Source organism: Phacochoerus africanus, chromosome 10 (assembly GCF_016906955.1).
Source record: "Phacochoerus africanus isolate WHEZ1 chromosome 10, ROS_Pafr_v1, whole genome shotgun sequence".
Lineage (NCBI taxonomy): Eukaryota > Metazoa > Chordata > Mammalia > Artiodactyla > Suidae > Phacochoerus > Phacochoerus africanus.
The window spans coordinates 50245090-50271768 of record NC_062553.1 but is presented as its reverse complement, the minus strand read 5'-3'; the positions used below and the strand labels follow the sequence as shown (position 1 = coordinate 50271768).

Here is a 26679-nt window from a genome sequence, read left to right as displayed (position 1 = left end):
TGAAGCCTCAGTCATTCTGTTTGTAACAGGCAAAAAACATGATTCATGAAAAGCAAGGTGTGTGAGTTAAGACACCTAATATTTTCCTGCTGACTTGGGTCTAGCAGTGGGTTGGGACATTGCCATATATTGTTTCCTTTAATCCCTTTAATCCTAGAAAGGATTTGATGATTTTACAAATGAAGAAGCTGAGACTCAGAGAAATTGGATATTTTTGATTCCTCAGAACATAGAGTAAAAATGTTAGAAATGCATTCAAATTTTTGGGTAGGGTGGGATTACTATAATATATCCACAGTACAGTCCCTGCCTCAAATAATTAAACTGAGATCTCTTAACAAATTATTTAAATTATATATATATATAGTATTAAACTAAAGTCTAAGAAAAACCCAGCATTCATCATGCGCCAAAATTAAATTAATGTGTTTTTTAAGCATGTTTTCTTTTTTCTATAGATTCAGAAAAACAACATCCTATGTATTATTATGTTGAAGCTTTAATTATCTTTTGTGTTTCAGAGAGCATTTCTAAGACTTTGAAATTGGGGATTAAAAGGGCTACTGTCTTTAAGGATTAGTAGAATAGATTTAAGTTAATGAAACTAGGATGAACTGCTGTCCCTTTCAAAATAGCTTAAAAAGTTGTGATTTTTACATAGGAAAAACAAGAAGACCCAATAATAGAAAAAAAAATCAGAAAAGTTTATGACCATAAGTGTGTTGCTGTTTCTACAATTTTATGAAGTCTGCAATAATGTGATCAGAGAGTTTTGTAATATTGACAAGAGGCAGTATGAAAGTCATGAATATAAAAAGACTGCTTTGGGACAAAGTTAAAGAGAAATTGATGGCTTTAATAATGTCAGAGACAAAAGGCATTGGACAAGCTCAGTAGCATTTAAAATATTTATTAAACCCAGTCTGTAATTTTTCATGGGAAAGTTGCTTTAATGACATAGGAAGTCATAATACAAACAGAACAATCCAGATGCCGCTGTGAGTCAGCACTACTTCAGAGACATTTATATTCTTGCCCTCAAGCTTTCTTAGAACTTTTGCTAACAGTGCAGCTGTGTGAATAATTTGTGGAAGGTCAGTGATAGAATCTTTCAAAAGAATACAGGATAATGGAATCAAGAAAAGGACAAAATACCCAGCATTTATTTGTTTACAGGCCTATGACCTGACAATTCACCTTAAATTCACTTTTGTTTTCAGTTAGAATGGAGTTACTGTATTGGGTCAGTGATCTTTGCCTCCTAATTCTAAAATCAGACTTCCAAAGGACACAGGATATGCGTTACTTTCTGGCAAAAGTGCAGCACCTTCTAGAGAAAGATCACAAATTTAAAGTTGAAGGATGAAAAAAGTCATAGTTCAGTATTACAGAGATACATATATATATATTTCCTTTAGATCTTTTCTATCTTTAGATTAGAAAGATTATTAATTTAAAAGGATTCTATTAGATTTTTCCTAAACACTGATTTATTCTAGTTCAATAAAGTTATTATGGACTTTTGAGAAGTATATCCATCGGCTTTTATCACTCAGTTTTATGCCTATTATTATTATTAAATGCTGTATGGTTTTGAGCTGATATTTGCTTATAACTGATTCTATGTAGACTCAAACTTTCCAGAAACAAAATATAATTATTCTAATAATTCTTTATTTTTAAGTTAATATTTTTAGTACCAGAAATCTATTTATTTATTTATTTTCCATTGTACAGAATGGTTTTTTATTGGGTTTATTTGATATGTTTAGATATAAACCCTGGGCATTTGCTCCTTTTTGGGGGAGGGCTATACCTGTGGCATGTGGATGTCCTGGGCCAGGGATCAAATCTGAGCCATAGCAGTGACCCAAGCCCCTGCAGTGACAACACTGGTTCTTTTCCCACTGTACCACAGGAGAAATCCCTCCATTTCTAATTTCTATGACTGGTTAAAAAGTATTAGCCTTATATATGTATTATCCTTTTTTTCCATTTTAGGCCACCCCATGTCACATGGAGTTCCTGGGCCAGGGATCAGATCCAAGCCTTAGGTTCAGCCTACAATCACAGGATCTTTTAACCCACTGTTCTGTGCTAGGGATTGAACCTGAATCCTGGCACTGCAGATAAACCAGTGATCTCTTGTGCCACAGTGGGAACTCCAGTGTATGTACTCTTAAAGTGACTAGTCCTTCATATACAGCATTCAATTGTTAATACTTTGTGCTGTAATAACTGTTAAATTAAATGCAAAGTTATTATATTAGGTCAATTTAGTTACATGGTGATGCTGTTTATTTTAACTGGGTGATAGAAATTGTTCAGTTTTGGTAAGAAGTTACATAGATTTGAAATGAATTATTAGTACCTCTCCAAAAATACTGTAAACGCACTGATAATTTATTGACTTTTGTTTTAAAATACAGTTTTTTAATAATCTCAAATACAGCTTGTCTATTACTGTACAAAGCCTAATTCAGAATTTATATATAGGTTCCAAGTAGTCACATTTCAGTAGATAACTATCTGGGGCCACTTATTTTGTGATCACTAGCAGATAAGATAACTTGGGCCAATTATTTCCAGTGTTCCATTTGGCAATTTCCAAGCTTGGACTCAGGATTTGCTCATCATGTTTTTTTTTTTTTTGTCTTTTTAGCTATTTCTTGGGCCGCTCCCGCCGCATATGGAGGTTCCCAGGCTAGGGGTCGAATTGGAGCTGTAGCCACCGGCCTACGCCAGAGCCACAGCAACGCAGGATCCGAGCGGCGTCTGCAACCTACACCACAGCTCACGGCAACGCCGGATCGTTAACCCACTGAGCAAGGGCAGGGACCGAACCCGCAACCTCATGGTTCCTAGTCGGATTCGTTAACCACTGCGCCACAACGGGAACTCCTGCTCATCATGTTAATATGCAAAATGAAACATGTGAGAGATGGAGAGAGAATGACATCTCGCAAGATGAGCTACACTCAGAACTTGCTCAATAGGAGTTCCCATTATGGCTCAGCAGGTTAAGTACCCGAATAATATCCATGAGGATGTGGGTTCAATCCCTGACCTCACTCGGTGGGATAAGGATCAAGCATTTCCACAAGCTGGGGAAAAGTTCACAGATGTAGCTTGGATATGGTGTTGCTGTGGCTGTGGTGTAGGTCTGCAGCTGCAGCTCTGATTTGACCCCTAGCTGGGGAATTTCCATATGCTGCAGGTGCAGGCTTAAAAAGAAAAATAAATAAATAAATTTAAAAAAATAGAATTTTTTCAATAAATTTTTGTCAATTATAGTCTCAAAATAAATAAACTTGATTTTTTTACTTTTCTTAAATTTTTTTCACAAACAAATTTCATATATGTAGATCTAGTATAGCTTCTATTTTCAGTGATAGAAACTTATTTGGTTATATTTTTAGAATGAAATAGAATAATACGTAGTTTCAACCATTTTTGAGATTACAAACCATGTTTGTAATATGTACATATGTACATATATGCACATAATATTTTATTAAATATTGATACTATACGACTTTGATAATACTATATCAAATAAAGGCAATCTTTTTTTTTTTGTCTTTTTATTATTTCTTGGGCCGCTCCCGGGGCATATGGAGGTTCCCTGGTTAGGGGTCCAATTGGAGCTGTAGCCACCGGCCTACGCCACAGCCACAGCAACGCAGGATCCGAGCCGCATCTGCAACCTACACCACAGCTCACGGCAACTCCGGATCGTTAACCCACTGAGCAAGCGCAGGGACCGAACCCTCAACCTCATGGTTCCTAGTCGGATTCCTTAACCACTGCGCCATGAGGGGAACTCCCAAATAAAGGCAATCATTTAAATAACTGAGATTTTTTAGTGAAACAACACATATCATTAGGAAACCGTATGAGAAAAAGAATGTATGTATACGTGTGACTGGGTCACTACGCTGTGCAGCAGAAATTGACATAACACTGTAAATTAACTATAATAAAAATATTTGAAAATAGAAAAAAGAGACACCTTTAAACATTACCTTTGGTTTAAAATATAAGGAACTTTAGGGATTTTTCAGGATAGTACCTGCAGACTAGATTGTCACTCCAAGATGCACATGCTTTGGTAGTCAGTGTGTTTCTTCTTCCATGAGCTGCCAATAGAAAGAAAACACAAGTTTAGAGAGTGCACTTCCTAACTAAAAATGATGGTAACAAATGGGTTGAAATTGTTCTCTGGAGGATTATTGACTTTTTAATTCATGCTGCCATCAATCCTCATTTATATTTCATAATATGTATCCAGGGAAAAATAACCTACTTTTAAAATGTGTAGCTTGTCATATTGAGATTAAATAGTTATTATGCCAATCACTTATCCTTCAATTTTATGAGTTCAGAGATATTTTTCAGACCATCACTTGATACCAGTATAGTAAGTGAGAAGCATATTCCATGCATTATTATTTTTTATAAAACATATTTTATCTACTTGATTCCAAAACATCAATATGACAAAAATTATTGTTGACCATTTCTCTTTTAGTTCATAGGCAAGATTATCAATTAGGTAGAAAGAGTTAGGAATGCAGAGGGTAAATAAACATCTTATTTCAAAAGCTATTCTCTGGGCAGTATAGGGGATTCATATAATATCTGTATTTTCTAATATGAGTGATGTAGAATCTATTGTTTTCATTGAGTTGATTGATGTACTTCCTTTCAAACTAATTTTCAAATAAAAATGTTTAGGTTGACTCAAGGTTTTGCTATTTCAAAGAATGTTGTAAGAAGCATTGTCTTATTTTGCTACATGTTCTATGACAAGATACACTTTCCATTATTAAACATTATTATACATTTTAGCTTTTTCTATAGTCTTTTTAAAAATCTCAGCTCCTAAATCACATATTGTTAAATGATTAGAGATTAGGTCTGAGTTTTTTAAAAGATCTGTTTTCTCTAGATCTTATTGTGATGTATGTTTTCTGAAAGTAGATTAAAGTATCTCTTTAAAAAGTTATTTGTTTGAACCTTCAGTAAAATGAAATGTTACAAAAACTACTCAGTGCTAGATTTATCAAGAGCCTAAACTTGCGTTCTCTGTCACCAGGAAAACAGGTACAGAACTATTATGGAGTTATTTTTGAAATTGCTTTTAATATTTAATTTAAATTTTATTTTATTGAAGTATATTTGATGTATGTTTCAGGTGTATAGCAAAGAAATTCAGTTATATATATTCTTTTTCAGATTTTTTTGCATTATAGGTTATTATTACAAGACATATTTAATATCCCTGTGCTATTCAGGAGGCCCTTGTTTATCTCTCTTATATGTAGTAGTTTGTATCTGTTAACCCCAAATTCCCAGTTTATCCCTCCCCCTCTTTCCCCTTTGGTGGTTACCAATTTATTTGCTATTTTAAAATAAGCTCTTTAAGTGGTCATCAATGGGAACAAATTAGAAATGAGTTTACTCTCCCTCATTGTTTCCCTGCTTGTTTGTGTGTTTTATGTTTGTTTTGAATAACATGTAGGAGAGTCAAGAAGGGTGTAGCAGAATTCTGGTGCTCATACCTTTGGAATTCTTTTATTTTTCCTCTTCTGAGACTAAGAAAGGCATTACACAAGGTAAAGTCCCAGCTGAGAAGTCAAAGACTCACTGGATTTCTGAGGACCTCTTCCTCACCCTTTTTCTGTCTGTTATAGCTAACATGAGTATAGTTTATGATGCCTAGATCATTTGTAGCAAAAAAAATGGAATTAAGGAGCCTGTAGAGTGATGGGCTTCAACTATTCTCTCACTTTTACAATTTCTGTATATTTGAAAGGCTGACATTTATTCCTTAGCCTGTGAGATTTATACATGCAATGGCTGTTCCAGTCACTAGAGAGGAGATTGGTGAAATTAACTTGAGGCTGGATTTGAAGCCCTCAAGAGGGCCTCATATTAGTCATCTTGCATCTTTGACTGGCACTCTGATGAGTAAAAGCAAAAGAAATCGTGTAGTGCAAAATACATATGAAAGAACAGGATGGTCCAGGACTCCAAAAACTCAGTAATAACAAGTAAAATTAGTGTATCGCTGATGTCGTAATTAGTAAAGTTTTATTGTACACACACCAAAAAATTTGCAAACCAAGAACACTCAAACAAAATATGGAATTAGGCTCAAAGATAAATTGTTAAAAAGCAGCTTATATAGTGAGAGAGAAGTAACAGTCTTTTTTTTCATGGTGAATGGTTATAATATCAGAATTTTCTTAAATGGTAAGGAATTGGTTAGTGGTCCCCTCATATCAACCTTGGGAGACAGTTTAGATTTTGCTTATGATTTCCAGGGGCATAAGCAAGAAATGACCCAAGTCAAGTTAGGCTTGCAAAATACATTAAATTAAACTTTGCATGTATGACTAAACTGGTTTTGTATGCTCAGGGACTTTTCAAGGCTGGTTTCTTTTTTTTTATTTTAACAAGGTGAACACTTTTCTGTCCATTGTCTCTTGCTAAGGTAGTCCTGCAAAAAAGGCTTTGAGAACTAGAATGCTTTTTGTTTGTTTGTTTGTTTGACAAAATTTATTCTTACTAAAGGAAATGCAGGGTCCTTGTGCTCTCACAGTCATTATAAATAGCAAATATGGAAGTCTGAGTGTGAAGAAGGGATCAGGTTAAAAACCTGTTAACCTGCATCCTGTAGACCACTTTTCCATTAGGATACCCATGACTGGTTTAGGCAAAACCCCTTCCATCAAGGAACATAAAATATATATACATACACACACATATTATAGTAATATATACATATACATATTAATAAATACATAAGATAATATATACATGTACATATTACATAGATTATATAACATTAATATATATAATTTACAATATGCAAAGCTTTTTACTTTTATTATTCCATTTGATTTTCAAAACCTTTGTAATATGGTAGACAATATCCATTTTAGACCTGAGAAAAAGAAAGCTCAGAAAGATTGAAACATCCTGAAGATCACCTAACTATTGAGTAGGAGAGCCAGGATGAAAACTCATTTGTTTCATTCTAAATGTCATTGATTGACCCAAATAAAGCAGTGTTTTCAATATCATGGACATTTCCAAATTTGAGCTTTTTAATTAACTTGAGACTTGCATAAAAACAAATATGCATCTTAAACATTATTTTAAAAGGATCACTCTCTAATCAGCTAAAATAGCTTGTTTTCAGTGTGAGTGCATTTCATATTTATATTACAGATAATATATTAGCTTTGCTTGAAAAGAATAATACACTTTTGAATATGGGATTAAAGTGTCTAAATTATTTGCCCTAACTTTTGAATATGGGATTAAAGTGTCTAAATTATTGTACTCACATTCTCATCCAACTCAAAGATCTAAGTTACATGACCATTTGAAAATTATGTAATTAATAATGCATCATTGCATAACCCCTGAGCCCTTCCAGAGTGTATTTACTGTTATGGAACTTTATTGTGTTTGAGGAATGCCTGGCCCCTGTGGATAATCAATACACTTAAGTTTACTGAATGAATGCAGAATTTCTCTCACAGCATTGTGGGTGGCAAATTGACTCTCAGTACCAATGTATATGACATATTTCTAACTGCCCATGATCCATCTCAAGTTCAAGAAATATGCATTCATTGAAATAGCCTGTGCCTCTGCTCACAACTGCATTCACTTGTCCTCTTCTTATACTTCTATAAAATACTTCAAAATCCAATACAAATATTCTCTTAAAGCATGCTGAATTGATCACTTCTTTCTTTCTATAGTCACTGCTTCCTTATCAGCTAACTGCAGGACTTAAAGCATTGTCTCAGAGCTATTTGTTCCTTGACTTCTGTTACTGAACGAGGAATACTTAAGATCATGGGACTCATCTTTTCATTCTATATCAACGTGGCAATTTTCAGTTTGTCATAGGTAGTTGATAATCTAATATGACTATTTAATAAAATAAAGAGAAGGATTCAGGTAAAACACTTATTTAGACGGTTTCTATATGAATTGGTTTAACTGAGTGATGAATGGGGAGACAAAGGAACAAGGAACTTCTGATGGCTGAAATCAATATGATGAAAAAGAGAGGAAATGATAAGTACAGGGGCTACAGACATGTTTTATTTCTCCATAATAAAATATGTTTTATTTCTCTTATTTCACATTCCTTAACAATAGTTTTCCAAATAATGTTTTAGAATTTTCTTGCAAAGGATTTGGACACTGTTTATTGGTTAGATATATTCAAAGATATGTAACATGTTTATTGACTTATAAAATTGCATTATTTAAGATATTTTATGAGTTCCCTCTGTGATGCAGTGGATTAAGGATCCAGCATTGCAACAGCTATTGTAGAGGTCACAGCTGCAGCTCAGATTCAGTTCCTGACCTGGGAACTTCTATATGCCATGAGTGTGGGCAACAAAGTAAAAGCAAAAGTAAATAAATAAATAAAAAGGCATTAAATGTTTGTTGCTGATATATAATAATATATTTAACTTGTCTCATGCAAGATTACTAAATTAACCTATACTCACAATTCATACTTTTGTATTTTATTTTATTGAGTCATGTCATCTACAGATATTTTCTACCTATTTTAACATATCCTTTATCATAATAATGAAGCTACTTGTTCATTTGGGATTAACATATACACACTACTATATATAAACTGGATAACCAACAAGATTCTACTGTATAGCACAGGGAACTATACTCAGTATTTTGTAACAACCTATGTGGGAAAAGAATCAGGAAAAAAAATAGATACATATGTATGAATAACTTAATAACTCCACTGTACATCTAAAACTAACACAACATTGTAAATCAAATAACCTCAATTAAAAAGAAACAAATATTTTTTTTTAAATTTTTTTTCTCTTTTTGTCTTTTTGTTGTTGTTGTTGTTGTTGCTATTTGTTGGGCCGCTCCCGCGGCATATGGAGGTTCCCAGGCTAGGGGTTGAATCGGAGCTGTAGCCACCGGCCTACACCAGAGCCACAGCAACGCGGGATCCAAGCTGCGTCTGCAACCTACACCACAGCTCACGGCAACGCCGGATCGTTAACCCACTGAGCAAGGGCAGGGACCGAACCCGCAACCTCATGGTTCCTAGTTGGATTCGTTAACCACTGCACCACGACGGGAACTCCAAGAAACAAATATTTTTAAAAAGGGGAAAAAGTAAATGACTTTTCTGCAATTGCTGAGAAGATCATACAGCTTTTCTCCTTTAAACTATTTATGCAGTAAATTATATTGAGTGATTTTTTGAATATTTATAATAAAGCAAATATTCCATGGTGTAATATCATTTTTATAGTCTCTTGGATTTTCTTTGATAATAGAGTTGTGGGACTTAAAAAAATCTATTTTTGTGAATTAAATTGATCATTTATGATTCTTTTTTATAATGCCCTTGTGAGACTTGGTATTAAGCTTATATTGCTCTCCACTATTGGGAATTTTATTTCTTTATCTATGAACACATAATAAATTAAACCTAAAACTCAGTGGCTTAAAAAAATAAATCTTTATTATCTTCTGAGATAAATACAGGGAAGTAGAGATAAGAGATAATAAATAGAGAAATGAGAAAAGCTTAGGTAGCTAGTCCCGGTCTGAAGTCTTTCTGAGATTATAGTGAACAACTGGCCAGGGCTGCAGTGATCTGTGAGCTTGATGGAAGCTGGAGGATTTCCTTTCAAGATAGCTCCTTGGCATGACTTACTGGCCCTTGATCTGGTGCCATCCTCTGTTCCTTGACATAGAAGCATCTTTCAAAGGCTGACTGAGCATCTTTATAACATGCAGCTGATTTCTCAATAGCAAATGATCCAAAAGCTAGGAGGATGCTGAAATAGCTTTTAAAACTTAAAATGATAGAACTTGCACCATCACTTTGTAATCCATCCCACACGTGGGGGTTGGAAAATGAAGTGGGAGGAGAGAAAATTTTCTCCATCTTTTGAAGTCAGGGGTATCAATGAATTTGTACAGGTGTTTTATCATTACCTAAGAAATCCCATGCCCTTTTTCTATTCTCTAGAATAGTTTATATAAGATTGGTGTTATTTCTTCTTTAGTTTGGGTCTACATTCTAGAGTTTTCTGTCTTTTTTTTTCTTTTTGTCTTTTTAGGGGTAAACCCACAGCAGATGGAAATTCCCAGGCTAGGAATTTCCGTTCCTCTGTTTCCAGCTGCAGCAACAGAGGATCTGAGCCATGTCTGTGACCTACACCACAGCTCATGGCAATGCCAGATCCTTAACCCACTAAGTGATGCCAGGGATTGAACTCTCATCCTCATGGATACTAGTTGGGTTTGTTACTGCTGAGCCAGGACAGGAACTCCATTCTAAAATTTTCTTTGAAAAAAGTTTTAAAATAATGTATTAAATTTCTTTTAACATAGTAAAACTTTCCAGAGTTCGTAATACTTTTTATATAGTTCTCCCATAAATTTATATTTCTTAGAACTACATTCATTTTATTTAGAGTTATGCACCATAATGAAGTTAATTATAATTTCTCTTTAGTTTCCAGCATTTCTGTAAGGATTTAGCTATCAGTCTTACTTTCATTCTTTTGTGTGTCATTTTGTTTCCTGGGATTGCTTTTTAAGATTTTCTCCTTTTTCTTTGTTGTTCTACAGTTTCACTATAATGTGTATAACTGACTAGGATTTTAAGTTCTGTTCAGAAAGATGATTGATCAGAATTGATAAAAGTCATGTATACAACATTATTGGAAGTGGGAAGTTCTCAAGTGATCTATACTTCATGTTTAGTTTATTGATTCTCTCTTCTGTTATGGCTGACACTATGTTTAAGCCATCTCATTTTTAATGTCAGTGATTATATATATATATATATATATTCATACACACACATATACTTACATATATATGCATACACACATGTACATATATGTATATTTGAGAATAAGCTGAATTTACTTTTTACCACTAATTAATTCAGTATGTGTGTGTGTATTTTTTTATTTTTTATTTTATTTATTTATTTTTTTGTTGTTTTGCCATTTCTAGGGCTGCTTCCACGGCATATAGATGTTCCCAGGCTAGGGATCTAATCGGAGCTGTGGCCACTGGCCTAAGCCAGAGCCACAGCAACTCGGGATCTGTGCTGCGTCTGCAACCTACACCACAGCTCATGGCAATGCTGGATCCTGAACCCACTGAGCAAGGCCAGGGACCAAACCCACAACCTCATGGTTCCCAGTAGGATTCGTTAACCACTGCACCACAATGGGAACTCCTGTGTGTATTTTTTTTTAAAGAAATTATTTTACCCAATCAAAATGAAATGATCAAATCAACAAGCTAACACTTACAGAATCTTATTGTCTACTTTATACTTCATATTGACTTGTTGGCAACCTTCCCAATAATATCTTTATGGCTAATTTTCTTCCTGGTCCAACATCCATTTTGCATTCCATATTGCATTGAGTTAATATTCCTCTTTAGTATCTTTTTTTTTTGTCTTTTGTCTTTTTTGTTGTTGTTGTTGTTGCTATTTGTTGGGCCGCTCCCGCGGCATATGGAGGTTCCCAGGCTAGGGGTTGAATCGGAGCTGTAGCCACCGGCCTACTCCAGAGCCACAGCAATGCGGAATCCGAGCCGCATCTGCAACCTACACCACAGCTCACGGCAACGCCGGATCGTTAACCCACTGAGCAAGGGCAGGGACCGAACCCGCAACCTCATGGTTCCTAGTTGGATTCGTTAACCACTGCGCCACGACGGGAACTCCATGTATCTTTTAATCTAGAAACTGTCTTAAGCCTTTTTTTATCTTTCTTCCCTTTTTTAATTAAGTTAAAAATTCACATAACATTGAACCATTGTAAGGTATACAAGTCTGTGGTTTATAGTATATTTAACGGGCTGTACAACCATCCCGCTAATTCCAGAACATTTTCATCATCCCCAAATAATCCTCATGTTCATTAGGAAGTCATTTCACTTTTCTGCTCTGCCCCCACCCACCCATCCCCCAGCCCCCAGGCCCTGGTAACCACTAATCTGCTTTCTGTCCTGATGGGTTTACCCATTCTGGTGATGTCATATGAATGAGCAGAGACAATGTGTAGCCTTCTTCATCACCTTTACTTCGTTTATTATAGTAGTTTAGAATAATATATTGTAGATTTATCAGTATTTCTTTCTTTTTATTGCCACGTAAGATTTTATTGCATGGATAAACCATGTTTTATGTTTCTATGTATCAGTTGATGGTTGTGTGTGTCTTTTCCACTTTTGAGTCATTATGAACATTCATGTGCATGTTTGTTATGGAAAACCTATTCCATTTATCATGTATGTAAACCTATGCTTGGAATTGCTTGATCACATGGTGATTCTATGGGTAACAGTTTGAGGAACCACCAATGTCTTCCACAGTGGCTGCATCATTTTACATTCCCACCAGCCATGTTCACGAGTTCTCATTTCTGCCTCTGTTGTGTTGTTTAATAGCATCAAAAGGAGGAGTTCCCATTGTGGCTCAGTGGTAACAAATCTGACTAGTATTCATGAGGATGCAGGTTCAATCCCTGGCCTCACTCAGTGGGTTAAGGATCTTGTGTTGCCGTGTTGCTGTGGCTGTGAGGTAGGCTGGCAGCTGCAGTTTGGAATTCGCCCTTAGCCTGAGAACTTCTGTATCCCTCAGGTGGGGTGTTAAGGAAAAAAAAAAAAAATAAAAAGCATCCCAATGGACTTGAATGGTATCACATTGTTGATTTTAATTTCCCTTTCCGTGAAGCCTAGTGAACTCTGGTGTATTTTTTATGCTCTTATTGGCTATTTGTATGCTTTCTTTGGACACACATCTATTAAAGTTCTTAGCCTACATTTGAATTGGATTGTATGCTTCTTTTAGCCTTTTTTCCCCCATATCAAAACAATTAAGTTCTATTCTTTTAATCATACACTACAGGAGTTCCTGTCCTGACTCAGTGGTTAATGAACCCGATAGTATCCAAGAGGACATAGGTTCAATCCCTGGCTTTGGTTAGTGGGTTAAGGATCTGGCATTGCTGTGAGCTGTGATGTAAGTTACAGAGGCAGCTCAGATCTGGCATCACTGTGGCTTTGGCATAGGCTGGCAGCTGTAGCTCCAATCTGAACCCTAGACTGGGAATCTCCATATGCCACGGGTGCTGCCCTAAGAAGACCCCCCCCCCAAAAAAAAAACTAAAAAAAACATACACTACGGCGTTATCAACTATAATCTCCATGCTGTATATTAGATCCTCATATCTTTTTCATCTTATACCTAGCAGCTTGCCAATTTTTACTAAACTTTTCCTGTTTCCTCCACCCTCATGCCCCTAGCAACCACTTTTCTACTCTCTACTTCTGAGTTCAACTTTTAAAATAATTCCATATGTAAGTGATACCACACAGTATTTTTTTTATGTCTGTCTTATTTCATTCAGCATAATGCTCTCTGGGTTATATTACTGAAAATGTCAAGGTTTTGTTCTTTTTTTAAGGCTGAATAATATATATATGTGTGTGTATGTATTATAGATATGTATCTATATTCATCTAACTATCCATATATATTTATATATTATTGTATATATGGGGCGTGTTTTCTTTATTCTCATCTATTGAAGGACATTTAGGTTGTTTCTATACTTTGGCTACTGTGAATAATGTTGCTCCGAACATAGAAAATATGTTCATACATATGGTTGTCTCTTTGAGATAATAATTTTGTTTCATTTGGATGTATACCCTGATGTGGGATTGCTTGATAATTTTATATATATATATATATATATATATATAAATGATATGCAAATATATATATATAAATGTGTAAAATTGATATATCAATTTTTGCCGTAAGACATTCTGACCAGAAATTTGGAACATACTTGTTTTAAATACCCATCAGATTTTCTTTCTTATTGGGTAAATGTGGTGGCTCTTTCAGACCATGGTCAGCCAAGTTGGTTAGGGGTATCGAGAAGTATAGAGAGCATTGGCCCAGGAGACAGAGCTCCTGGATTTTAGCTTCAAATCTAGATTAAAATAATCTGTGTGACCTGGGGTCACATTCTATAATGTCTATGAACATGGTTTAATTTTCATTCTTAAGCTACCACTGCTGATGGTGTTATTTTCTGTCACCAGAGAGTAACTGACATATATCACAGAAGATATGTAAATCACATCTCCTTTTTCCTGATGAGAATATTGTGGGTAAAGTTCAGAAGGAATCTGTACAAGTTAAAGCTTACTTAAGCAGGAAGGAGGAGTTTATCAACTTAGAACTAGATCTACTTTTAATTTCTTAAGGAACTGCCAAACTCATTTCCATAATGGCTGCACCAGCTTACATTCTCACCAACAATGTAAAAGGGGTCCCTTTTCTCCACATCCTCAACAACATTTGTTATCTTTTATTTATTTATTTATTTTTGCTATTTCTTGGGCCGCTCCCACAGCATATGGAGGTTCCCAGGCTAGGGGTCCAATCTGAGCTGTAGCTGCCAGCCTACGCCAGAGCCACAGCAATGTGGGATCCGAGCCATGTCTGCGACCTACACCACAGCTCACAGCAATGCCAGATCGTTAACCCACTGAGCAAGGGCAGGGATCGAACCCTCAGCCTCATGGTTCCTAGTCGGATTCGTTAACCACTGCGCCACGACGGGAACTCCATCTCTCATCTTTTTGATAACAGACATCCTAATAGGTATAGAGAGACATCTCTTTGTGGTTTTGATTTGTGTTTCCTTGAGGATCAGTAATGATAATTGTCTTTAACCTGTTAACCATTGTATATCTTGTTGGGAAATATGTCTATTTAGGCGCTTTGTCTAATTTTTATTTCTTCTGTTGTTTTAATTTTTTCTCTTAAAATGAAAAAAAATATATATGTGTGTGTGTATATATATATATATATATATATATATATACATACATATACTCTTTTTAAAATATTCTTTTCCATTATGGTTTATCATAAGACATTGAATGTAATTATATATGCTATACAATAGAATCTTATTGTTTATCTTCTCCACTCATAATAGCTTTCATCTGCTAACCCCAACTTCCTACTCCATCCTTCCCCCAAACCACTCTCCCCCTTGGCAAACACAAATCTGTTCCCTTTGTCTGTGAGTCTATTTCTGTTTCACAGATAGGCTCATTTGTGTTATATTTTATTGGCAACATATAAATGATATCATGTGATCTTTTTCTCTTTCTGACCACTTAGTAGAATAAACTCTAATTCCCTCCATGTAGCTGCAGAGGGCATTATTTCATTCCTTTTATGGCTGGGGTAATATTCCATTGTGTATATGTACCACATCTTTATTCATTCCTCCACCAGTGGACATTTAGATTGTTTCCATGCCTTGGTCATCGTGACTAGTGCTGCTATGAGCATGAGGGTACGTGTATCTTTTTGAATTATATATGCTTAGAAGTGGGATTTCTGGATCATATGGCACCTTTAATCCTTATTTTTCTGAGGAACACCCCAGACTGTTTTTCATAGTGCCTGCACCAACATATATTCCCATCAACCATGTAGTGGGTGGGGTTCCCTTTCTCCAGCATTTGTTATTTCTTGACATTTTAATGACCATTACAACCAGTGAGAGGTGGCAATTTATGGTAGTTTTTATTTTAAGTTCTTTAATAAATAGTGATGTTGTGCATCTTTTCATGTATGTATTGGCCATCTGTATGTCTTCTTTGGAGAAATGTCTATTTAGGTCTTCTGCCCATTTTTCAATTGGGTTGTTTGTTTTTATGTTGTTGAGGCTATATGAGCTGTTTGTATACTTTTGAGATTAAGACCTTGTCAGACATGTCATCTGCAAATATTTTCTCCTATTTTATAGGTTGTCCTTTACTTTTGTTTAAGGTTTCCTTTGCTATACAAAAGCTTGTAAATTTGATTAAGTCCCCCCCCTTTTTTGCTTTCATTCCTATTGACTTGGGATACTGAACTAAGAAAATATTTGTACAATTTATGTCAAGAGACTGTTTTGCCTATGATCTCTTCTAGGAGTTTTATGGTGTTATGTTTTATGTTTAAGGCTTTAAGCCATTTTTAGTTTATTTTTGTGCACGGTGTGAGACATTATTTACATGTGGCTATCCAACTTTCTTAGCACCACTTGAGAAAGAGACTGTCTTTTCCCTATTTTATATTCCTGCCTCCTTTATCAAAGATTAGGTGACTGTACATATGAAAGTCAGTATCAATTCTTGAAAAGACTATTTCTTGGCATCCTTGTCAAAAATCAGTTGACCATAGATGTATTGTTTATCTCCGTGCTCCTTCTTCTTCTTTTTTTTTTTTTTGTCTTTTTAAAGCTGCACTCACGGCATATGGTGGTTCCCAGGCAAGTGGTCAAATTGGAGCTGCAGCTGCTGCCCTACATCACGGACATAGCAACAAGGGATCTGAGCCATGTCTGCAAACTACACCACAGCTTGTGGCAATGCTGGATCCTTTACCCACTGAGCAAGGCCAGGGATCAAACCTGTGTCTTTTTGGATTCTATTCAGATTAGTTTCTGCTGAGCCACGGTGTGTACTCCCTGTCCTCCTTATTCTAATTATATAGATTTCCATAGATTTATATTTTTATCTTTATGCCAGTACTACACTGTTTGGAGGTCCCTTGTTATTCCATTTGACTTTGAGGATTAAGTCCTCCATTTCTGCAACAACAACAAAAAAATACAATTAGGAATTTTGACTGATTACATTGTATCTATAGATCAATTTTTTAATCTATAGGTCAATTTTGGAGTATTATCATCTTACCAGTTCTTATTATCTCACCACTTAATTAATTCCATCCATGAACAAATGATATATTTCCATTTATTTAGTTTTCTTTAAATTCTTTCACCATGTTTTGTAGTAGTGTTCAGGGTAAAAGTCTTATACCTTCTCAGTGAAATTTATTCCTAACTATTTTATTTTTTCATGTGTGTAGGTGGAATTGTCCTAATTTTTCAAGATGCTATGTAAACAAAAGCTTTTTATGCTCTCCTGTTTATGTATTCATTCATTTACTTAGATGACTGGATTTATAGATTCTTATTTAATTACTCTTTATAATTGATAATTAACTCAATCCTTAAATTATTTCATATTTGGTAAATGAGTGCTCCTTTTGAACTGGTTTTGTATTTTTTATATGTTACTATCCTTCCATATGAAATACTTTTAACTAATGAATCAAGATATTCCAGACTTAGCTTGTATTTTCCATGATGAAGTCTCAGAGTAGCTTTTACCCAGGGAACCCTGGTATGTTTTAGAGGATAATAGTATTTGGAAACTAAGGTCTGTGGAAATATATATATATATATATATATATAGCATTAAAATGCATAATTGCAATTTTCTCATAATTGTTCTTTGTTTTGGAAAATCAAGTGGAAAATATGGATCACTGAGTCACTTTCTTTTCCATTTCTTCTTACAGTCCCTCCAGTAATCCGGGTGTATCCAGAAAGTCAAGCCAGAGAACCTGGGGTCACTGCAAGTCTCAGGTGCCATGCAGAGGGCATACCAAACCCTCAGCTTGGCTGGCTGAAGAATGGAATTGATATCACACCAAAGCTGTCCAAGCAACTCACGCTTCAAGGTACTTTATATTTGCATTTTTTTCCTTTTAAATGACAATGTAGGAATTTATATTAAAATTTGTAACATGTTTTATATTCTTTGGAGAAAAAAGAGAATGAGTCTTGGTGGCAAAACAGTGTCATGAATATGAAAAAAATGTGGTTGTACCTAAGACATTATATTTGAAATAGGGTCCTTTGATATTTTTAATGTTTTAAATAATAATGGTCTTGTCATAATGATTAGTTTATGTCATTATTTTTGTGTTAAGTAAAATATTAAATTTTTTTCTTTTAAAAGTTTCTCTTCTGAATTATAGCAGATATGCTGAACAGAATAATTGGATCTCTTCATTAAATAGATTTCTGAAGAGACTCTTTAAATGGTTAAATAATACATTAAGGGTGTAACACAGAGAGTGTCAATAATATAGAAATTCCTTAGGAAATATTTTGCAGCATACTGTGCAAATGATGAGACAGACAAACCAAGCTATTACTAAATATGGTTCACATTTATGTTGTTTTAAAGTTATGGACTTTTTGCATTCTAATGTATAAAATATTCTACATGTTCTAATAGTCTAGATATAATTAATCATTATATAGATTATAGTCCTCATAAATGGGTGGTATATGAAAAACAAACCAGGCAACCTTTCTAATGTCAAATAATCTAAATAATGCAAAAGCAGTTGCATATGCATTGACTATTCTAGTAAGTCAGAAATGTACACATCTTATTTCCAATGTCAAGAGTAGCGCAGGACCATTCATTTTACTGAGTTGTATGACATTACATCCTTTATTCTGTGTCTCTAAAGTCCTTCAATTCATACTGCTAGAAATGAATATATTTTCATTTTGTAATTATTTCTGTAAGAATTATTTCTGTAAGAACAGAATTCTGGGAGTTCCCGTCGTGGCGCAGTGGTTAACGAACCCGACTAGGAACCATGAGGTTGTGGGTTCGATCCCTGCCCTTGCTCAGTGGGTTGACGATCCAGCGTTGCTGTGGCTCTGGCGTAGGCTGGTGGCTACATCTCCGATTCGACCCCTAGCCTGGGAACCTCCATATACCGCAAGAGCGGCCCAAGAAAATAGCAAAAAGACAAAAAAAAAAAAAAAAAAGAAAGAATAGAATTCTCAGAGTCCCTGCTATAGTGCAGTGTTTTAAAGAATCCACTGTTGCTGAAGCTGCAATGTAGGTTGCAGCTGTGGCATAGGTGGCAGCTGTGGCTAAGACTCAATCCCTGGCCCAGGAACTTCCATATGTTGCAGGTGTAGCCATTACAAAAAAAAAAAAAAAGAATAGGCTGTTCTTACTATTCAATGTAGAGCCTGAATACACTATATCAGTATGCATTTTTAATAAATCTTTTAGAAACATCTACTTACTTATTTTTTGCAGATCAAATATGATGTGAATGTTCTTTTGACCTTTAAAAGCTGAATCCTGGCAATCTCCATGTTAACATAAGTAGGCTTGACAAATTTACATGTTTATATCTACTGATTACATCCTGTTTTCTATAATCTGAGGAGAGAATTGATCTGATTAGCAGAAATTACATTGAAGAAAAGTCTAATTAGCTTTTGATTTTGTCATCTCTTGCCCATTTGGTAACAGCAAGCCATATTACATGAAGACATAATATCTTTATCCCCAGGAATATACAGGAAGGTAAATTTGGGGAGTTGGTTACACTCTAGACTCAACATTGAAAAAGTGGGGGCCTTTGTCAAATAGCTATTATCTTTTCTAGAAAATAAGAGAAAATCAATAAAATTTTGAGAAACTATGACAAATAATAAAAGTGAATAGGAAATACAACCTCTGAGATAAATCTGGAGGGCACAAGAGGGTGACATTTCATGTGGAATTTGTATGTGATTACATATTACCAAATTCTGTGTTATTTAATTATCCATTTTTTTTTCATCAGATGCTTATTTAGCATGTCTATGTGAGGTCCAAGTCTCACCACTCACTGAATAACTGTGGCAATAGATGAGATGATGTGTTTATGAAAAGTAAAGTTCTAGAAGAGCAGAATTACTTTAAAGACCTGCAAATAAGATCAAGATCAGAAGGAGACTAATAATTAGCAAAGAGGCAGGAGTACCAGGTGATATTACAGAAGGAAAGAAAAGAAAGTCAAAGATGAAAAAGAGGTCAACAATGCTATGTGCATAGAAAGGTCAAGGAAGCTCATTAAAATATATTCAAAGCTTAGTGACTCAATTGTCCTTGTGACATTTAGAAAATTATTCTTCACTGGGCTTAGAAATGAAAAGGAGAAGGAGTTAAGTATAAAAATATCTTTCCAAATTATGGAAGAAGTAAAAACAAAAAGTAGTAGCTGCTGATGGGAATGTTAAAAACTATCTCTTCTTGGATGATTTATGGTTTGAACAGATATTGGTAAAGAGAAAGATGTCTGGATAATGGAGCAGGGAAGGACAAACAATTGCGGAAATCAGCAAGAAAAGAGGGGAGATTGCCTTGGAAAGGAGGGCAGAAAATTTCTTTGAGAAGTACATGAAATTGAAGATATAGATGGAAATTGGAGGTTCGAGAGTTTAATTTATTTCTTTTCCAGCTTTTATGAAACACAGGTGACATATAAAATTGCATAAGCTTAAGGTGTACACATGATGATTTGGTGCAGTTATTTATTGTGAGATGATTTGAGTTTACTTTCTAATCACTTCTATATACTTTATAATTTAAAGAGCAAGACCACTTGCATGGCATGAGATGTTGGTATTATGCTGGGAAACATCAAACAAAGGGTAAAGTTTGAAAGAAAAGTGGAGTAGGATATGAAATGCATCTAACTATAAAGGTCAAGTGCAATAGCTATCAGTAAAGTCCTGAAAGTTGAAAATGGTGAATTTGAAAATTGGTAAATTTGCATATGTAATGGTCTAATAATTTACTCAAAATGTAGGTGCTGGGAACCAGGAGCAAAGATATATCATCTTGTTCTAGTTCCAAAGGCAGATGTATCAGTAGGGTCAACAGACCAGGAAATAAGTAGTTCTGGTCATAAAGCAGAAAACATTCAGAAAGGCTAGACTATGTAGGGAAAGAGGGAAAGACAGTGGCACACATAGGTTAGAAGAACACATGAAAATATTGAGAAGAGAGGATTTGAAGAAGAAATAAATTAACTTGTGGTTTCAAAAAATTGCGTAGCATTTAGGTTAAATGTATGGTCTTTGGAGAGAACCACGTGTCACAGAAAAGAGGAAGCTGATCTGGACCTAAATATATTGTTCACCCCTTCATCTTTTAGAGCAGGGGTCCGAAGATGAGGGCCCACAGACCCAATCTGGAAAGTTGCATATTTTAAAAAAAATAAAGCCATTTTTGCTTATTTTTATTTTTGTTTTTAGAACACATCCACACTCATTTTTAAAAATACTGTCTGTGGCTGTTTTCATGCTGCTATGGCAGAGGTGAGCAGCTGCTTCAGAGACTCTGGAGCCTACAAAGCCTAAGACTTTTACCATCTGGCCTTTTTCATCCTCCCAAACCCTGACAACTCTTTTGGAGAAGTGATACACAACAAAGGATGGAGGGGATGGAGGTGTGCAGTGATATTTTTAAATTGAGAAGGAGGTGGAAATGATATCCCTGATATTGTTTCCTAAATAACTGCTGCCTCTCCATATTCCAAACACATACCTTGGAGCCCCTGGCTCCCAGGAATGCTGTTTAAACTCATTTCCCCTTGGATTTCTACCTTCTTTCCCAACAGGCACACCAATGATTTTTTTCCTTTTGTGTCACAAAGAGTTACACTCCTTTCTACTGCACATAGTGAATGATGTTCTTCATTGGATAACACAGAACACATGTACAAACATGCATGGAGGCAGGCAGAAAGAAAAGAAAAGTAAAAGAAAAGAAGGGAATCTAAACAAATAAGTAGGAAAAACATGGAACCCAGAATTCCTCTTGTGGTTCAGCAGGTTAAGAACCTGACATAGTATCTGTGACGATGCAGTTCCATTTCTGGCCTGGCTCAATGGGTTAAGGATCCAGTGTTGCCATGAACTGCAGTGCATGTCACAGATGTAGCTAAGGTCTGGCATTACCGTGGCTGTGACATAGGTGGGCTGTTGCAGCTCTGATTCAACACCTATTCAGGGAAATTCCATATGCTGCTGGTGCAGTGCAGTGGTAAAAAACAAACAAACAAAGAAACAAACAAAAGCAAAACAAAACAAAATCCCACTGAAACTTAGGGTCTGATAAGAACAGGAGTCCAGCCCTTGCTTTTGAGGTGAGTGATGAGCAAAAGATTATTCTTTGTGTCTCAGACTCCTCATTTGATAGATAATTATCTGGGATATTTAAGAAATAATACATGTAAAAACACCTCATATATTGCCAACATACATTAAATGGTTAATTACACCCTGCTTTCCACTTTGGGGAATGCAACTCATTGTTCAGAGATTAGCTTCAAATGTTACCAAGATTTTAAAGGTGGATTAGTCATTTCCTTAACCCTTTGGTTATACATTGATTTCCATTTTATAATATTTTTTGTTTTAGATATATATCTTGCAAATGATTGAAAACCTTTCAGATGAATCATGAGTTATTTTCTCTGTCTTCCATACCTAATAATCCCAGATATATAATGCAGACAGTAATATGCTTGCTAAATGGCATTGTATTATACTTGCAGGATGTAGCTCACTTAATTCCTTTATGACATGTCTTTTTGCATGTATTCTCCTGTAAAAGAACCATATTGGTATCAATTAAACATGTTGTAAAAGGTAAGGGCAAAGTGGATTCAGCATATTAAAAATACATATGTAAATGAAATGGTAATTATCAACACGTAACACTTCTTACGCAAGGTAGGAAATAGAAAATGAATATAAAATAAAGAGTGTGTGCATGTGATATAGAGTATTGGGATCTTGGTAATCAAATGACAGCGGGATTTATGAAACACTTGAATGCATTTGGAATAATTTGGCATGTGTCCAAAGCATGGGAGTAGGAAGGAAAATAATTTAATTAGGACAAGCTCAGAGAATGGTTTGAGTATGTAATCAGAAGTCACTGTACCAAAACTGAAATTTGAGTTTACAAGTAGCGTTTGCCTTCTGTTTTCAGCAAATGGTAGTGAGGTTCATATCAGCAATGTGCGCTATGAAGATACAGGAGCATACACATGTATCGCAAAAAACGACGCAGGGGTGGATGAAGACATCTCTTCGCTTTTTGTGGAAGACTCTGCTAGAAAGACCCGTATGTATTGACTGCATGCCCACGTCTGCGGGTGCGCACCCACACAAGCATACCATACTCAACTGTACAACTGAGCCTTTTACAAAAGCAAGGCACCAGAAACTGCTGTGAATTGAGCAGTGCATAAAAAACAAACAAACAAACAAAAACACCTCAAGCAAACAAAAAGCAGTTTTCATATGTTGGAGGACAGAATCCTTAAAGTAGTAAACATAAATTTAAGGATTAAAAAACAAGATTGTGAACTTTTTAATACAACACTAAAATGTTTTTCCTTTGTGCATGTATATAAGATAATTTGGGATCCTGTACTCCCATTTGCTCATACAGGAAATTAAATCCCTTGCAAAATCCCTCTTCAAAATTATTTAGGATTCAAGGTCTCACAATACAGCCAAGGGGCTTCCTATAGCTTTAATACATTATTGTCCTTCTTTTTCTCCTAGTTGCATTGTAGTTGGTGGCCCAGGTGCTGCAGGCACTCAGTACTGGCTCCCACCCCTTCCCCTTTCTCCGACCCCCAGGCCTTGCTTCTTTTCTCAGACAGAAGTGACACTCTGCACTAAATAAATGGCCCCAAGCTGTCAAGAGTTGGCAGCCTCAGGCCTGTAGCAGGCAGAGAAATAACTGGTTCTTGCCAACCTGAGATACCCACTGCCCAGATACCAACAGGAGTAGGCTGGGGGTTACCAGCTCTGATTACCGCTAGAAACCCTTTGTCATCACTACGTGTGTCCCCTAATTGTCTCATGTGGTTTTAAGACAGATGTACTGTATTTTACAAAAATTACTACTTGGTGAAAAGGATATGGATGGGGTAGGAAAGCTAAAGATGGTTTTGGGGCTACAGATGAATTGTTTAGAAATCAAAGGATGATTGTGGTATTTACCAAGGGCGAGCTCTATAAGCAAACAGGCAGATGCTTTCTTCCCCTGGTCCTCATATGCCATAGATGGGATTGGGTCTGGATGCAACTAGAATGACTGTTTTTAACTCCAAAATCTAGTCTGTTACACTGCACTATACCTCCAATGTTTTTTCAGAGATCCTGACATGTTGAGGACCTTTCTATTCACTTTTCTAAGCCCAGTCTTTAGACAGTATTAAAGCAGTGACCCAGGAATTTTCTTATTCCTCTTTCAATCAATGAGTGTGTGTAGAGATGAGGGGATCCATCCAGAGAGATTAAAGAATCTTATCCAGGCCCTGACTACTGGGCATATCTGTATCTATATTTGGCTTGGCTAGGACAAGCATCATTATGAGCAAATACTTAAAAATAAAATCCTAAAGGTAGAAAAACAGAAAAGAAAACTGGATTTAGTGAGCTGGATGAGGGCCACCATATTTTCTTTACCCTTTTTTTGTGTGATTATGCTAAATACAAATTTCCAATTCATTTCCTGTTAAAAATTCATCTTCGGTGACAAGCAATTGAACAATATAGTGTTCTTAGTCCTTCATGATGAGAGAGATTTTAATTTGAAGTTGGTATTTTAATTTTCTTTTAATGTTGGTCGTGTATTTTTTTAATAAATAAAATATTATTACATAATTGGAACACCTGACCATATATCATTTAATCAATGAATCTACCAGCATGTAAATTTGAGAAAAATATTTCTCAAATACTGGAAGATGTAAAAAAATTTAGTCATATGGATGTGTTTGTTGAATTATAAATGGCTTATGAAATCATGCTTTCATTTTATTTTACTTATCAGTGTAAATTCCTACAAGTTAAAATAATACATTTAAATAATTTTTCAGATTATGTTAGCAATAGATATTAAAATTAGAAGTATCATTTTTATAAGATTTAGTGGTGCAGTCTTGACTACACCCATATTTATAGAAACTGCAAAGCCATTTTATAAGAAAAAATACAAGTGAAAGATTTGGAGAATTTTGTTTTCTAAATTTGGAGGGGAAATATTTATAGGTATTACTCATATACTTAAAAATGTGACAGGAGTTCCTGTCATGGCGCAGTGGTTAACAAATCCGACTAGGAACCATGAGGTTGCAGGTTCGATCCCTGCCCTTGCTCAGTGGGTTAACAATCAGGCATTGCAGTGAGCTGTGGTGTAGGTCGCAGACGTGGCTCAGATCCCACATTGCTATGGCTCTGGCGTAGGCTGGCAGCTACAGCTCCGATTCGACCCCTAGCCTGGGAACCTCCATATGCCGCGGGAGCGGCCCAAAGAAATGGCAAAAAGACAAAAAAAAAAAGTGACAATTTCAAGGATAGTGTAAGCTAACATGTTTAATTTTTTAAAAGAATAAAGGAATTTTGGAAGAATATTTAAGGTCTACTCTCCTAACATATTTTTAAGTTCACAGCACCACATTGTCTATTACGGGGACTAATTTGCACAGTAAGCTCCAGTATTATTCATCTTACATAACCACAACTTTATAAGCATTGAACATCTCTCCATTTCTCCCTTATCTCCTTTTCCACCTACCAGCATTGTATTTTCTGCATTTATGGTATTGAACTCTTTTAGATGCCTCTTATAAGCACAACTACACAGTATTTGTCTTTCTGTGACTGGCTGTTTCAATTAGCGTAATGTCTTCTACATTCATCTGTTTTTGGTAGTATTTCCTTCTTTTTAAAAATGAATAAAATTATGCTGAATGTATACACAACATGTTCTCATTTTTGTGGCAGTTATTTACTTATTTAATTTGCCAACCCAACAACTATTTTTTAAATGTGGATAATTTACAATGTTGTGTTAATTTGTACCATACAGCAAAGTGATTCAGTCATATATATGTATATACATACTTTTTTATATTCTTTTCCATTATGGTTTATCTCAGGATATTGAGTATAATTCTTTGTGCTATACAGTAGGATCTCGTTTATCTATTCTGTATATAATAGTTTGCATCTACTAACCCCAAACTCCCAGTCCATTTCTCCCCTACCTTCAGTCTCCCATGGTGATCACTGTTCTCTATGTCTGTGAGTCTGTTTCTGTTTCATAGATAGGTTCTTTTGTGTCAATATTTTAGATTTCACATATAAGTTACATCATATGGTATTTGTCCTTCTCTTTCTGACTTACCTCATTTAGTATGATAATCTCTGTGCCTGTCCATGTTGCTGTAAATGGCATTATTTCATTTTTTTTTAAGGCCGGGTGGTATTTTATTTATAATATACCACATCTTCTTAATCCATTCTTATGTTGATGGACATTTAGGTTGTTTCCACATCTTGGATTTTGTGAATAGTGTTGCTATGAACATGGGGGTATGCCTATCTTTTTGAATTACAGTTTTGTCTGGATATATGCCCAGGAGTGGAACCACTGTGTCATATGGTAATTCTATTTTTAGTTTTTTGAGGAAACTTCTTACTGTTCTCCTTAGTGTGTATACCAATTTACATTTCCACCAACACTGTGTAAGAGGGTCCCCTTTTCTCCACATCCTCTCTAGCATTTGTTATTTATAGAATTGTTTGTGGTGGCTATTCTGACTGGTATGAGGCGGTACTGCATTGTAGTTTTGATTTGCATTTCTCTGATAATTAGTGATGCTAAGCATCTTTACATATGTGTTTTGGCTGTCTGTTTTCTTTAGACATATGTTTATTTATAACTTCTGCCCATTTTTCGATTGGGTTGTTTGTGCTTTTGATATTAAGCTTCATGGGCTGTTTATCTATTTTAGAGATTAATCCTCTTTTGGTCACTTCATTTGCAAATATTTCCTCCCATCCT

At 35.4% G+C, this 26679-nt stretch overlaps 1 protein-coding gene across 3 annotated transcripts in view; it reads left to right on the top strand.

Moving 5' to 3' along the window:
* Positions 1-26679, top strand: part of FSTL5 (follistatin like 5) — a 786274-nt gene that overhangs the window by 632774 nt on the left and 126821 nt on the right. For all 3 annotated transcript variants that reach the window (XM_047798935.1, XM_047798934.1, XM_047798933.1), the window contains 2 exons: positions 17516-17677; positions 22804-22938. In XM_047798935.1, the coding sequence (XP_047654891.1) occupies positions 17516-17677; positions 22804-22938 (297 nt within the window). The remainder of the gene's footprint in view (positions 1-17515; positions 17678-22803; positions 22939-26679) is intronic.